The sequence below is a fragment of the Helianthus annuus genome, chromosome 1 (genome assembly GCF_002127325.2).
Source record: "Helianthus annuus cultivar XRQ/B chromosome 1, HanXRQr2.0-SUNRISE, whole genome shotgun sequence".
Taxonomy (NCBI): Eukaryota; Viridiplantae; Streptophyta; class Magnoliopsida; order Asterales; family Asteraceae; genus Helianthus; species Helianthus annuus.
The window spans coordinates 139,144,896-139,159,817 of record NC_035433.2 but is presented as its reverse complement, the minus strand read 5'-3'; the positions used below and the strand labels follow the sequence as shown (position 1 = coordinate 139,159,817).

Below are 14,922 nucleotides of genomic sequence, written 5' to 3'. Positions count from 1 at the left end.
CCACCTAAGCTGGTGTTCATTGGCTATTAAAATTTATTGTATTCTACTTGTCAAAAAGTAGGTTTCAAAATAAATACCAGCTTTTTAAAATTACTTTTTTGATGTATCCCAATTCGCTTTTATACCTTTAAATTCATCACGTATTTAACCTAGAGGATTCAATTGCCTCTTCTCCTTTAAGGTCCATGCGGTGAGAGGTTTAGACTTTAGAGTATCGGATCTAATATCATGTCTCATATATACGGTTTAATACCTGTCGTGTGCCCCTTTTTCAATACCCATCCGGTTCGATATACCCATTAGTGCTCTTATACGATCGTAAATTACGGATTTAGTATTTTTATAATTTTAATTTTAATAATATCAAGTTACTATTTATTGTATTATTAAGATTAAGGTTAAATAAATTAATATTATATAACATATGAAAATATCCAGTTTTGATACGGGTAAACTGGGTTGGGTAATCGAGCAGGTCTCACCTAAAGCATTACTCGGCCCAACCCGATGAGATTTATTGACACTAATACCATACCTGTTTTGTAGCTGAACACATTTTATGCTGACTGATTCAAAGGTAGTCTATTAATGAAATCATTAATAGACTATCAAACAACCCCTAAATAATCATTGTTATCATTTGAAAAATAAACACGAAGAGTTTAAAAAGTGTGCATGTTAGGGTAAGCGGAGTGGAGGTCGGTAAAGTGCGATAAACGACTTTACCGATGCGGTAAACCAGTGCCATGACCAACTTTACCGATTTTGAGAAGCTTGTTCGGTGAACCTACACCGATTCAGTGAGAGGGAGGGGCGGGGGGAGATGGGTGTGTGGTGGGGTCCATTCCTTCTCAACCAATCACACATTTTTTTCCTTTTTTTATAGTTTACCTAAACTCTATTAGGTAAACCACCGTCAACGTTTTTGAGCATTAGGTAACTTATTTAGGTGAATTGACATGACAATGTGTGATTGGGTGAATTAGGAGTTTACCTATTTGGATAGGTAAGACCATGGGGTGTGGTTTGGGTAGTCCCTTTGGGGACTATCCGCCACGTAGGCGCCATGTCACATTCGGTGGAGGATCATCCACTTGGCGACTACCCAAGGGTGTGAAGGGCTACCGAAACTAATATATAATACAAAGAGAGAGAGAGAGAGAGAGAGAGAGAGAGAGAGAGAGAGAGAGAACAAACCTTGTTGCAGGCTCGTCCCAAAGGTCCAAAATTTGCCGTTGGCGACGCAACGAGGGAGGAGGGGTGGTGTGGGACGAAGGGGACGACCGGCGCCGGGGAGGGGACGATCCCCACACCCCTTGGTCTAACCACTCCCTCCAAAGAAGAAATATAGGATAATGATGGCGCTAAAGTAGTATTTTTTTTTTATCATCATAGCTACTTAGAACCAAGAGAAAACCATTTGGCGAGCATTTTGTATCTCGAAAGTCTTCATTTCTTTGAATTTTAGTAGGTTTATGAATTCAAAAATTAATTTCTAGAAATTGTAGTGTATTGAGAGCAATGCTGTAAAATAAGGTCTAGAAGAACGAGTACTAGTTGAGTAATTGTTACAAGACAGATTGTCGAGACGATTTTTTTCAACTCTGCCTATTTACCCAGAATGATCAAGCCCGGTCAATCTCGACCAGAGTTGGATCCAATTGGTTAACTCGGGTGGAGTTTGACTTACAAAAATTAACATAACTCATTAACTCCCACGTCTATCGTATTAAAGAATATATATTATTTTTCAAGAAATAAATATCAATTTTTGAATGTCTTTACTATTTGAACATGTATTTTATTATTTATATTGATATTCACGTAAATTTGTTATAAACATTAGTAAACTTATGATATTGGCAGATATAATTTCCCAAAAACTAATTTTTTTATAATTTAACATGTTCGAGTACTTTCATATTACTCTCCACCTAAATCGCGTACTCGTAACTCCCTGGTCGACCGACTTGAGAGCGCCTAGTGACTTCTACAACCATAATTGAGGGTATTCACAAGCTTAGACTTATCTTAGGATACGAACTTGTTTGAATGATTTTGGTTTAATTATATACATCACTCAATAAGTTTTTTGCTATAAGAGGTGTCAACGATGGAGAGGGCCGGTGACTCGATATGGTCGAGGAAGAGTAATGGTGGTGGGGAGAAACAAGTAAATTACACAATTGTCCCTATGGTTTGGACAAAATTTTGAATCTCTCTAAATTCTAAAATTTGTAGATTCCGTCTATGGATGGCAATGAGCATCCCATGTATGGCAATAGAAAGTCGTTGGGTACTACATCCACAATTTTTAGATTTTATGGAGAGTAACCTGCCATTTTGGTCCTTGAGGTTTGGTTACTTTTGCCACTTTAGTTCAAAACTCAAACCTTTTTGCATCTGGGTCTCTGTGGTTTCAGTTTTATTGCCATTTTGGTCCAAAAATAAAATCAGGTCATACTTGTCTTATAAAATCCTGCAATTTTGTTATTTTCCTCGGTGGCAAATCAGGTCATATTTGTCTTATAAAATATGGTATTTATTTATAAAAAAGAAATGATCATTTTGTTCCTGTAGAAAATGACAAAATAACAGGATTTTATAAGACAAATATGACTTGATTTCATTTTTGGACCAAAATGGCAATAAAACTGAAACCACAGGGACCCAGATGCAAAAAGTTTGAGTTTTGGACTAAAGTGACAAAATTGACCAAACCACAGGGACCAAAATGACAGTTTACTCTTTTATGGAGGGAATCTAGCCAAATCACACGCACCATACTTGTAATTTAGTCTTCATTATTTTTTAGATCCATATATAAAAAAACTTAACCGCAACACATTGAAGAGGATATCAGCCCGCTAAGAATGTTACCGTATTGATAGTGATGACTGAAAATATGATTGGTCGTTATCTAACATCTACGCCACACACCTTGCCATATAGCCAAAGCACCGTGGTTGTACACGACACAATCTTAATGCAACATGTTCAGACACCATAGGCAAAAGTTAAAACTAGCTTAACTAGTTGGGTCTGATATCTCATCTCTTTGGAAAGGCTTTTGAAAGAGTTCTAATTTTATATGGATACTAACTTGGTTTCTAGTTTTATACTGGTGGGATTCCTCACACCTTGCGGCAGATATTGAGTCAGTATCGATTCAATTCGTTATAGTATTGGCATGACATCAATACTAACTATAACAACCAAAAAAGATATACCTAAAAGAATATAAATATGTGTTTGAAGTCAAAAAGTAATATATGCAAACAACAAAAACCTGATAAACTTTAGTTGATAAATATTTAGTTATGTGTTAAGTTATTTAACACGCATTAGAGATTAATTTTCGACAGATTAAAAAGGTGAAGAGATGGCCACATAGCTTCTTTTTCCTTTGAATTAGTACTAACACTATTAAAAAACAAAAATACTACACATGATAAAGACTTCTTTTTTCCTTTCAAGTAGATGCTTCCTAACACTATTAAGAAACAAATTAGATACATAAATAGTAGTCTCTAACCTTTGTGTATTGTTAGCGTTTTGTTTTTCCGATTATGTCACTATTAAAAAGTTAAATTAGATGTTTGGGAAACAAAATTGTAGAATTCAAATACATAAAAGTTGGCGTGTTTTCTTTGTTCGGTTAAGTTTAGTCAATGTGAATATTTTTGTAGTTTTCAGCTTAGCGGGTCACGTACTAGAAATGAATGTTCGAGCAATCATACTAAGAAAAATTCTAAATAACCCTTATGTTAAGGGAGGAGGGAGTCATCTCAGATTTCCCTGTGTGAGTCTTTCAGGGGCGGATATATACAGAGCCGTTTCAACGTTTTTGAAGACCCTAAGCGAAACACAAAGTGGAGGCCCTTTAAATTTAGATAATTTTTTTTTTCAAAAAAGGTATGCAAACAATAAAAAATATAAACTAAAAGCCCTCTTCCTTTACCACACTTAAGACCTGAAAAACTATAAACTAAGAAGTTTCAAACGAAAATCAAAATTATAGATGTTGCAAAATAATAGTTTTAATTTTAATAGATAATCCAAATCTAAATACAAAACACAAAATAATAGTTTTAATAGCAAATCAAAATAAAGAAGTTTCGATAGCAAATCAAAATCACAAACACTAAAAATTAAAATTGCAAAACTGATTAATTTTTTAGGCTGAGCAATCATCAGTATATATACACAACACAAGATTAGTAGATGTTGCAAAAATAATAGCCGTTACTGTTTTGAGACTTGCAAATCTGCAATTGAGATAGATAGTTGAGACATTGAAGCAATGATTAGTTCTTTTAACAATAAAAGACTTTTTAATCATCTCTAACAACCATCTGTACACATCGTTGTCTCTAGTGAGCACTAGAACGACCAAATTCACCTAACAAAAAATAGAAACAAGCCATACAAACTCACCCTACATATGCAAACATTACATACGCGTTGAGGGCAATCATATTTCACAAGGATAACTCAACAAACACAACAAGATATATGAGGGTAATCATCCGATCCCAATTTTGGGATACACGTGCGCGCATTCAGCGTTGGAGGCCGCAAGAAAGGTTTCCCTTTTTTACAAATAGAGCTGTTAATATTTGGGCCTTACACTTTGTTTATGTAGGCCAAAACTAATATAGTATATGAAACAAAATATAAATTCTGAGGCCCTTGATTTTGGAGGCCCCAGGCCTTTGCCTAGAGTCATAAGCCCTTGGGGCCGGCCCTGGATATATAGTAGAAGAATGGGTAGCCTCCGTTGCCCCTTGGCGCTCCGACGGTAGGGTAAATATTGAAAAAATGTAACATTTTTTCGATTTCGTTACCCCTTTTATTTGAAACGTTGCCTCTATAAGAATTTTCTAGATCCGCCAATGGAGTCTTTTCTCCACTTTTTTCGGTTATTCCAAAACAAAATTATTTCAAGTTAAATTAAACTTTAAAATATTAAATATTGATATATAGTTTGAGGTTTTTGGGGAACACTAAAAAAGTGGGGAACAGGGGAACACTTTTAAAAATTTAACTTAACATGTTAAAATAATTTTTTTTTTAAATCTTTTTCGGCGCTTCTCCTTATATATACTTGTAGAAGTATTTTTAATAAAAAAAATCAAAAACTAAAAATATTAAAAAAAACAATTAAAAAAAGGCTAAAAAATGTTTTTTTAGAAAAAATAATTTTTTTGTTAGACTAGTTTCTCCTCTTTTTTATAAAGAAAAGCGCTGGAAAATTTAAAAAAAAAAAATTATTTTTAACATGTTAAGTTAATTCTATAAGATATAACTGTTTTTTAAACATTTTTTTTATATTTTTAGTTTTTGATTTTTTTATCAAAAATGTTTCTACTTGTACTTATAAGAAAAAGCGCTGAAAAAAAGTTAGAAAAACATTTTTTTTAACATGTTAAGTATAATTTTTAAGAGTGTTCCCCCGTTCCCCACTTTTTTAGTGTTCCCCAATGAACTCTCCCTTTGATATATATATATATATATAGGATTAGGTTCAAACGTGAACAAAATCCCAAGAGTGAACTGCGTGAACTGATCTGGGCCCTTGATTTTTATGATCTTGAGATTTTAAGTGAATGGCATGATGGTAATTATTTGGTTATTTGTTACTATTTAATTAAGTGAATAAGGGTATTTGTGTAATTTTCCATATTAAATTGATTGCATAAATCCCGTTTATATCTACATTTAGGTTTTATTCACCTCCTATTCAATCACACATATCATTCTCTCTCACATATCATCGCCGACATCAACTGAAACGGAGGAGACATCGAAGCTTGCATGCCATCGGAAGGAGAGGAGACCGTCGCCGACAATCATTATCATTGCTGTTGAAAAAAAAAATTAATATCATCAACACCCACTTATTCTAAAACGTTTTCAAATTCAATTTGCAGCATCCCCGCTCATGTTTTACCGGAACCCTAGCGCCGCCGGCCACTTCGATCTTCATCATCGCCGACCATCTCTATCTTCACAGACGGATACCCGAACGAATTTGAAATTTTGAAGAAACCGACGAACGACCTTCTTTCTGTTCAAATTTTCAAAAACAATGAATGAACAAGAGAAGATCACAGCCGTTGGTTCTTCTGGAGATCAACAACCGCAGCCTACCACAGGTATGTTCAATGATTTGTTTGTCATAATTGTATATTGGGTTTCACTGTTTTTGATGATCTTTGTAATGGAATCAGGTTAGGGCTTGAAATAAAGGACCTTTGTGATATAAGATGCTTTAGAAAAGATGATTGAAAATAATTAATGATTAATTTTATATGGTGTTTAGTTTTCTTATACACTCTTGGGGTTTTTTCTTGTCTGTAAGTTTGCACGCCAAGTGTTCGATAAAATGCCGCATTCTTTTGTATAAGAAATGTAAGCTTCTTAAAGAAATATAAAATGAGCTACGGACCCACCAAACAAAATCTTCTATTTTTTTTCAAGTCAAATGCTTGATTTGTTATTCTCATAATGGTTCGACCTTTGTTTATATCATCCAAAGAACTGTTAACAATTTAATTCCAACTGGATTTAGAAACTTTTTGAGATAATTAATCCGCGTAACACATTTGTAGTCGAGTACTCGAGTTAGTTATGTGTTATGTGCTATGCATTTGTAGTTTAAATTTATACACACAAAGGAGACTATCTAGTCAAACCATAAGATGACATATAATATATTATCCAGGAAAAGACTCTACAATTTGTTTTTATTGACCCTCTGTTGTCAACATTAAAAATTAACAATCTTTCATGAACGTTTGAATTTGTAATTTGACTTTTTTGCTTTTGAGATTTAAAAGTGGGTGTAATGTTTATATCAGGATGTCACATGGAGTCTGCTGGACCATAATTGGCTCCGAGCCCTGCGAATGGCTTCTTATGGGTTCCTTCTGTATGGGTCTGGTTCTTACGTCTGGTACCAGTATCTTGATCGTTGCATGCCAAAACAGACAACACAGAACATTATAATGAAGGTTAAAAAAACAAATTTTCCTTTTTACTGTTTAAATAAATTCATCCAGAATGATAATAATTTAATCTATGATTTTAATTTGCAGGTTGTATTGAACCAAATTATACTTAGTCCATCTGTTATTGCTGTTGTTTTTGCATGGAATAATCTGTGGCAAGGGAAGCTTTCAGAGCTTCCAAATAAGTATCAGAAACACGCTCTTCCTACATTACTTTTTGGTAACCATCTTACTTGCACTTCAAAACTTGTTATTAATAAGTGATAACAAACAGTTGGCGGTATGTTTAATTCCTCCAATTCATGCAGGATTTAGATTCTGGATTCCCGTCAACGTGATTAATTTCTGGTATATATATCTCTCTCTCCTCATCCATTTTGGTTTTGACTTTGCGTAGTTAAGTTAATCTATGCAATGCACAAATATTACAGGGATAACAAAATCTGAAGATGCAATGGCGATCGTTTTTGGTCTTTCTTTTACAAAATATTAAATAGAATACAATTTTAGAAAGGCTAAAATAACTTTAGTTATTTAAGCGCTATGACTACAAAGAAAAAAAAAGACTACCAAGCATATCGTATGTGGTTATAGTTTAGATTAGTATAAAAAGGGTTGAGCGGGCCGGGTGGGTTGAGTAATGGGTCAGAACAGGTAATGTTTTGCAAGTTGAGTAAAGGGTCAAAATGTTTTCTTTCTAAAAAAATTAAATAAAACATATAGTATATTGTGTCAAATATGATTACCAAAATTGTTTTAGTTCATTAATAATCCTTTTTATAAGATGATTTAAGATGTGTTATTTATCAAAGATAAACTTTAGGTGACTTTCAACTTGTCGATGCCTTTTCTTTTAAGCTATTTTTCTTCTATTTTACCCTTTTGACCCTCTAGCGGAACGACGGTATTTAGGTGTGTAAAATGGTGCTCGTCTCCAAGAGGTACACATGTGTATAGCGTCTGTTTTTTGTGATATCTCAGTTTTTTTTATGTGTATTGAATGTGTAAAGTTGTTGATGTACACTTGTGAATTATGAAAAGTATTAGTTGCTGAGTTTTTTTGTTCAATTCTTTGATTTTGCTCTGTCTTTAACGCGATGTACACATGTGTATTCTGATTTTGCTTTGTTTTTAATGCGATGTACACATGTGTATTCTGATTTTGCTCTAATTTTAACCCAATGTACACATGTGTATAGCGTCTGCTTTTGTGATATTTCATAATTTTTTGTGTATTGAATGTGTAAAGTTGTTGATGTACACTTGTGAATTATGCAAAGTATTAGTTGCTGATTTTTTTGTGCTATTATAGGAGATGTCGTTAACGAGAAAAGTGAAGATGGAAGGTCGGTAAGGATGATTCAGCATACAACATGGCGAATAGTTGTAAAAGAATATGTCTTTTGTTTTTTTCGATTATGTTGGGTTTATTGTTTTTACGAAACTGGAACTTGTAATTATATGTTTTTTGTTTGGTTTGGAAAACATTATGGAACTTGTAATTTGTTAAATATAAAATAGTTTTACAGGTATTGTTTCTATGTATGTATTATGTAGCTAATTACACATATGTACGATGTTGAGTACACATGTGTATTGTTCTATTTATATCCAAGTACATATGTGTATACCGTTGAAATATGAATGTTACGTGGATCTTAAAAATCAAAATTTGAATTCTGATGATGAAATTTGAAATAAAAATTAAAATTGAAATCTGGTGATTTGTTGTTTGTTTTGATAATTATCTTATTAACAAATAAAACATAATGTGGATAATGAATTTAAATTAGGAAAGATTTAGCTTAATTCAATTATTAAAATAATGATTTAAATCTAATTTTTTTATGTAATTACAATCCTACCCTTAACAACTAAAAAGTAAATGAAGGGTCCAGATCTGTTCACGCAGTTCACTCTTGGGAGGTTGTTCACGCTGGAACCCTACCCTATATAGAGTGTGTATGTATAGGTATTGTGTGGAGTGTGTGTATTGTGTGTATGACAACATAATCATCTCTATCATCATGGCTTTCCACTTCCCTTATAATCGAGTGAGGGCTCACAAAATCTGATGAAAAAAGACTTCTGGAATCGAGGTTGGTGTTACCAAACGGGGGCTGGATGTCACCAAGCCCTCCCGGGGTCACACTCTATTGGCTTAAAATTAGAATAGAAGGATATAAAGGAAATACACGTCTTCCATCCAAGCCCGACCAATGCAAGTTCCCAAGGATTTTGATATGATTTATATCCAAGCAATGACCAACTAGACTAGATCTCATTCGAAGAGATCATGACGTATATATTCGTCCTCTTGTACCTTGTCTCATCAAGTGGAAATATGTTAGTCGCATCAACAAGCTCCTATATACACAACCGCATTAATTAACTTACTCATTTGATATAGTCGTAAAAATTATATTGAAATATAGATCATAGATTACCAATAATTTATATTTTTTTAAGCTTATGAGCATCTTCTAACATCAACGCTAATGTGCGGCTAACTATCCATTGCCCACCTATTTCTACAATTAAAAATATGATAATAAACATAATGAATTTTTTAGTTGTTCTCTTAATTTAAGAATTTTAACACTAACTTAATACCAAGTAATCCAGGAAATCCATGGCCACTAAAAATAAAAGTATTTTATCATTTGGTCTGTTTTTTAATACCTTTCCACTTCACCCTTTTACTCCATATCTATCACCTCTAACAATTGCTTTGTTATTAGCAACCATCATAGCAGCATCGATGTTGTCATACCCCAACCAATGACGGAATCATCGGAGCGGGACGAAAAAGATTGCAAGAGACTTCATAACACTATTTGTGACAATATCTAAATAAACCCATTTCATTTCATAAATATGAAATTGTCAAATATTACATAAATTCCAAATAACAACATGTTCAAAACATAACAATAACAAAATTTGATACAACATATTAAACCTAGCACGTCTATATGTGTATCTAAGCATCGTCACTACTTTATTTCATAGTAATCATCATCCTCAACATGTGACATGTTTAAAATAAAGTTCAATGCAAAAGCAAATGCGAGTATACAAGTTTGATACGTACATAGCATAAAAGATGAGTTTAAACGGTTCCTCATAGCAAGCAAGTGATACAAGATAAACATTAAAATCGGCATGTGTCTAGCATATCAAACCAATGATGAAACACAATAAGCTCATGACATAACCTCAAGTCTACGGGCGGTGCGTTAATCCTATAGCGCTATATATGTCAAGGATAGGCTCGATCGAAGCTCATTATAAGTATGACACAAAATGAAATTAACCCAAGTTCAATGTATCAAGCAATCACGTATGCAAGCATGTTATAAGAATGTTTGTGCATTTATGTAAAAGTTCATGTGTAAGTTTTTATAAGTAAACATGTTACACCCCAAAAGTGGTAAACGTAAAGAGGGGATTCGAGTATACTCACGTTTTTGCAAGTTGTTCCTACTTGAATCCGTGAGAAAGTTGGTTGTTTAGAGTGGAGCACCTTGTCCTTCTACATGAGGAAAAACATAGGTGTATGAGTTTGGGGAAATCCGAAGATTATAGATTCGGAATTAAAATGACATGAAAGTAACATATGAAAATAATCATCTATCACATATGATGTTTAGATGATATACCTACTTAACTTGACAATGCCTATTTGTTCAACATCAAGTGTTCGGTTTAGCGATTATGTTATATAAGTATTATTAGGATATACTACATCATATATGTCAAGTATGAGGTAGAATATTAAAATCTTAATTCATTTAGGTACCTCTAAGGAAATCATGTAGGAGGTTGGAAGAACAAGTCTTCCATTTAGGCACCTCTAAGTGTTCACCACTACACTTGATGTTATGAACATTCAAGGAGGGTCATGAACTTACAAGTAATAATAGAATATGTACAAATAATCTATGAGAAATCATCAAGCAATATGTGGATTTTCAAGTAGGATAACCTAAGCTAACCCTAAATCACACAATCATCAAGCTTTGAGCTTGAACATCACTTGTGGGTTAAACCCTTGAACAACACAGAAAGTTTGTGAGGTTTATACCTCTGATTTTGCATGTCTCAACCTTGTTTCTAAGCCTAACTAACGATGGAAGTGGTTATAAGCATACGAACATAGGTTTGAGATGAGTTAGACTCAAGTTTAAAAAAGTTTAGTAAAGTTTAAATCAAAACAGAAACAAACAGTGAACTTTGGAGCCTTTTTGATGACATTCCAGAGCTTGGTTCTTCATGAAAACCCAATGGAAACGTAGTTAAGGTCAATCCAAAGAAGTAGGAAAAAGAATCGAGTGAATCGGATGAGTAATGAGTGAGTTATGCTCACTTTTGTAATATGGTATGAATCTGTCTTATGCTTGGATTCAACTGCGAATTTAGAGTGTTTTGAGAGTGTTTTAGTGTTGTAAAAGTGAAAAAGTGATTGAGATTAGAGTGGTATTTATAGGGAAGTATTTAGGGTTTAAGTTAGTTGCAATTAATAGGATTAGTTGGTTGTTAAATAAATGAAAAAAAAACAATTCAAAGCTGCCATAAAGGTTGTTGGTCGCATGGCTGCAAGTAACAACCTTGATGTTATTATTATTATTATTATTATTATTATTATTATTATTATTATTATTATTATTATTATTATTATTATTTTTGTTTGTTTTGATCATTAATTCAAGTATAATAGGTATATTATAAATTATAAATTATAAATAAGCAACATTTTGTTGCTTTAGGTAGTTGTACTATATGCATAGGGAGCCTTTCAAAAAAGTTTTGGTTTTTCATTTTTCATAAAAGTTTTTATCTTTTCATTTTAACCTTATTAATTTTTTACTATTAACATAAAGTTTTTCATGTTTTACAATTTAACCCAAACACTTTTTTATTTTCAACTTCGGTCCCCTATAATTTTCATCTTTCGTAAGTTTTACGTTTCGTTCAAAATTTTACGAGTCAACACGCCGCAACGTGTGTATATGGTTCAACGTTTTTTTTGTATGTTTTCCCGTTTGACATGCCAGTCGCCTTTTTACAAGTTCGTTCCAATGCGCGGGTCCTAAATTGACTTAGTTTCTTATTTCTACGTTTAACGTTTCGGTCTAATTTCTTCGCATTAACACGTCGCAACGGGTGCGTGATTCAACGATTTTACGTCTGTTTTTCGGTCAGCGTTATTTTTTCTTTTTTATTTATTTTGTTTTACGTGCTCTTCTGTTGTTGGTGGTGTGGCATTGGGGCTACTTGGCACGATTTTACAAACATTTTTAACCTATTAAATTTTTTACTAAAAATTACTTGTTTCTGTTTTACCCCTATACCTTCTTTACTTAAAATAAACTATTTTTACGTGCATATTGTTATTTATGTTTCGGTATGAATTCGATTTGCTCTATTTGACGTAAACTTTTTCTGGAAACGAGTTAGATCAAATATAATATGTTTTTGTTTAAAAAACCATTCTTTACGTGCTCACTTCTATGTACGTTTCGGTATAAATTCGAGTTGGTGTATGTTTCAACGTAAACTTTTTTGGGAAATGAGTGAGGTCAAATATAATATGTTTCCGTGTTTATTTTATGAATGTTTCGTTAATTTTGTTTCAAACCGAGTGGAGTCAAATTGTGGCTATTTTCCCCTTTTTTTCAAAAGTTCTAATTAATCTCTTTTGATTATAAGTGACAACTTTTCCGTTATACCCGTTACGTTTACTATGATACGTCTAAATGCACGTTTTCATTGGTTAACGCATCATATGATGTTTGAACTAATCCATTCGATGTTTACGATGTACCCCCGCCGCAACGCGCGCGGGTGTTATTCCTAGTTTGTATGAATAAGCAATGACATGTTTCGAATGAATTATATAAATATACCTGTCCAAGCATTATTGACTCTGCTTCAATTCCTACTACTCCCTAACCATAACCCAAGATGGCAGGATTTTATTATCCGACGGTCCAATCCAAACTGAAAACAGTTGCCAAATAGCCGGCGTCAATATTACTTATAATTTAACCACCTCCACACCATTATGACCAGCAGAAACATGGAGGGGCGTGTTTGCCATCGGGGTGTAATAAAGATTTAGCATACTTTACGCATAGAACACCAAGCGTTAAAACTAAAATCAAGAAAACAATTATAACAAAGAAGCAATGATAATCAATCATATTGGTAAGTGTTTTTTCCTGCTCATTTTCCAGATCCACATAGCATATGTTAAAACAAGTAGCTTTCCAGAGGCGGCGACGTCGACTACGCTTGAATTAGCGTAGCCAGCACGCTGGAAACCTTTTGTGCTACACCAGCCCTTCCTTATGCTGAAGATTCTTTTGTATTTTAAATATAACAAGATTGCAGTTGTATGGGTTTGTTTAAACAGTCTTCTTCTCTTCAGCTGACATTTCTTTTTGTCTTTTCAGGTAATTTCTGATAGAAAGAGTTACATTTTTGACCGTTGGAAGTTCAGATGGATCAACAAGTGACATAAATGAGAAGTTGGCACAAGCTCCTTTAAATTGGAGCTTCCTTTGTGCACTAGGTTTTTTAGCTTCTTTCCAATCTGGAGGAGTTGGCACAAGCTCAGGATTAAACTTCATCTTTTCAATCCTAAAAAGTTCCTCAAGGAGGGCCTCTATTGGCCAACGTGAGAATTGAGCTATGTTGGCATTGTAGGGCTTATTCTTCATAATGTGATCCAGATAATCATCCCTCAGCTGTTTTCTGATTATTGAATCTTGAAAATTGATTGAACCCTGAGAAGACTGTTTACACAAATCACTTGCATAATCTTCCATGCTGACTAATTTTGTATACACATCATTTAGTATTTGGGGTGCCTCTTTATCATCTCTTCCCTTGATTCTTTCGGCTGCAATTTGATCTGACTGAGCTTGTTTTAAGTCCATATATTCTTTAAAATTGGAAGGCTTGGGCAGACCTTGCAGTGACGGGAAGGATCGTTTTTCTGGTTCAGTGTTCGAATAGAATGACTCTATTTCTTTTGAGACTGTTTCTAATTCCAAGGGATCATTGAAAGTGGTTAGGGCTGTGGTGGTTGGTGTTAGGGAAGATGATAGTGTCAGTGGTGGTGATGTGTTAGTGGATGTGGTGGTAATGGTATTTATGGGTGAGGCTTGGGAGTTTCTTCATCATCTTCTAGAATGGTGAATTTTGATCTCCTCCCCCTGGTGTGTGGAGTGAGAGTTTTTGATTGTGGTGGTGATGGGGTGTTTGTGGCTTTTCTTTTGAGAACCCCTGTAGGGATCTTTTGGTAAATGGTAAGTGTTGTTGAGATGTTTGTGGATGAAACCTCTGTTGTCACTTTTGTAGTGGCAACAGTGGTTTGGATATGAGGGATAGTGGTTTGAGTGGTGATAGGTTCAGTGGTTTGGATAGGGGTGGCAGTGGTTTGAGATGGAGGAACAGATGTTGAAGCTGATATAACAGTGTTTTTCACTGTTCTTGCAGATCTTCTAACTGGTGCAGCATCTGTTGGAATCTCTGTTGAGGGACCCAAATTATCTTGAATCTTTTTCCTTTCTAGAATTTCCTGCACAGTCGAATGGTCATTTGCTTCTTTGGCATCTTTCCTTTGTGATTTTTGAAAAGCTGCCTCCTTAGCCTTTTTGGCCTCTGTTTGGTCAGGCTTTTTTTCAGCCTTCTTCACATTAGGAGGTAGCTTCCTAATGCCTTCTACATTCTCCCCTTTTTGGCATCATCTGTATACTTAGGGAGAAGTGGAGCAGTGCCAGTTGTATCGAGAAGATGGTCTTTCATGGACTTGATCTCTGCTTGGGTATCTTTGTACCTAGCATCCAACATATTTCTGATAAGCTCCATTTGCAGGTCATGAGTCTTTTCAGCCTGTTTC

The 14,922-nt window shown here is 34.1% G+C and overlaps 1 protein-coding gene across 1 annotated transcript; it reads left to right on the top strand.

The window, feature by feature from the left end:
* The first annotated feature begins 5,748 nt into the window (after positions 1–5,748).
* LOC110932835 (PXMP2/4 family protein 4-like) lies at positions 5,749–7,545 on the top strand. The gene is made up of 4 exons (XM_035975358.1): positions 5,749–6,158; positions 6,864–7,016; positions 7,101–7,233; positions 7,322–7,545. Exons 1-4 carry the CDS (start codon positions 6,096–6,098, stop codon positions 7,408–7,410), a joined length of 438 nt encoding a protein of 145 aa, XP_035831251.1. The 5' UTR covers positions 5,749–6,095; the 3' UTR covers positions 7,411–7,545.
* The last annotated feature ends 7,377 nt before the right edge of the window (positions 7,546–14,922 follow it).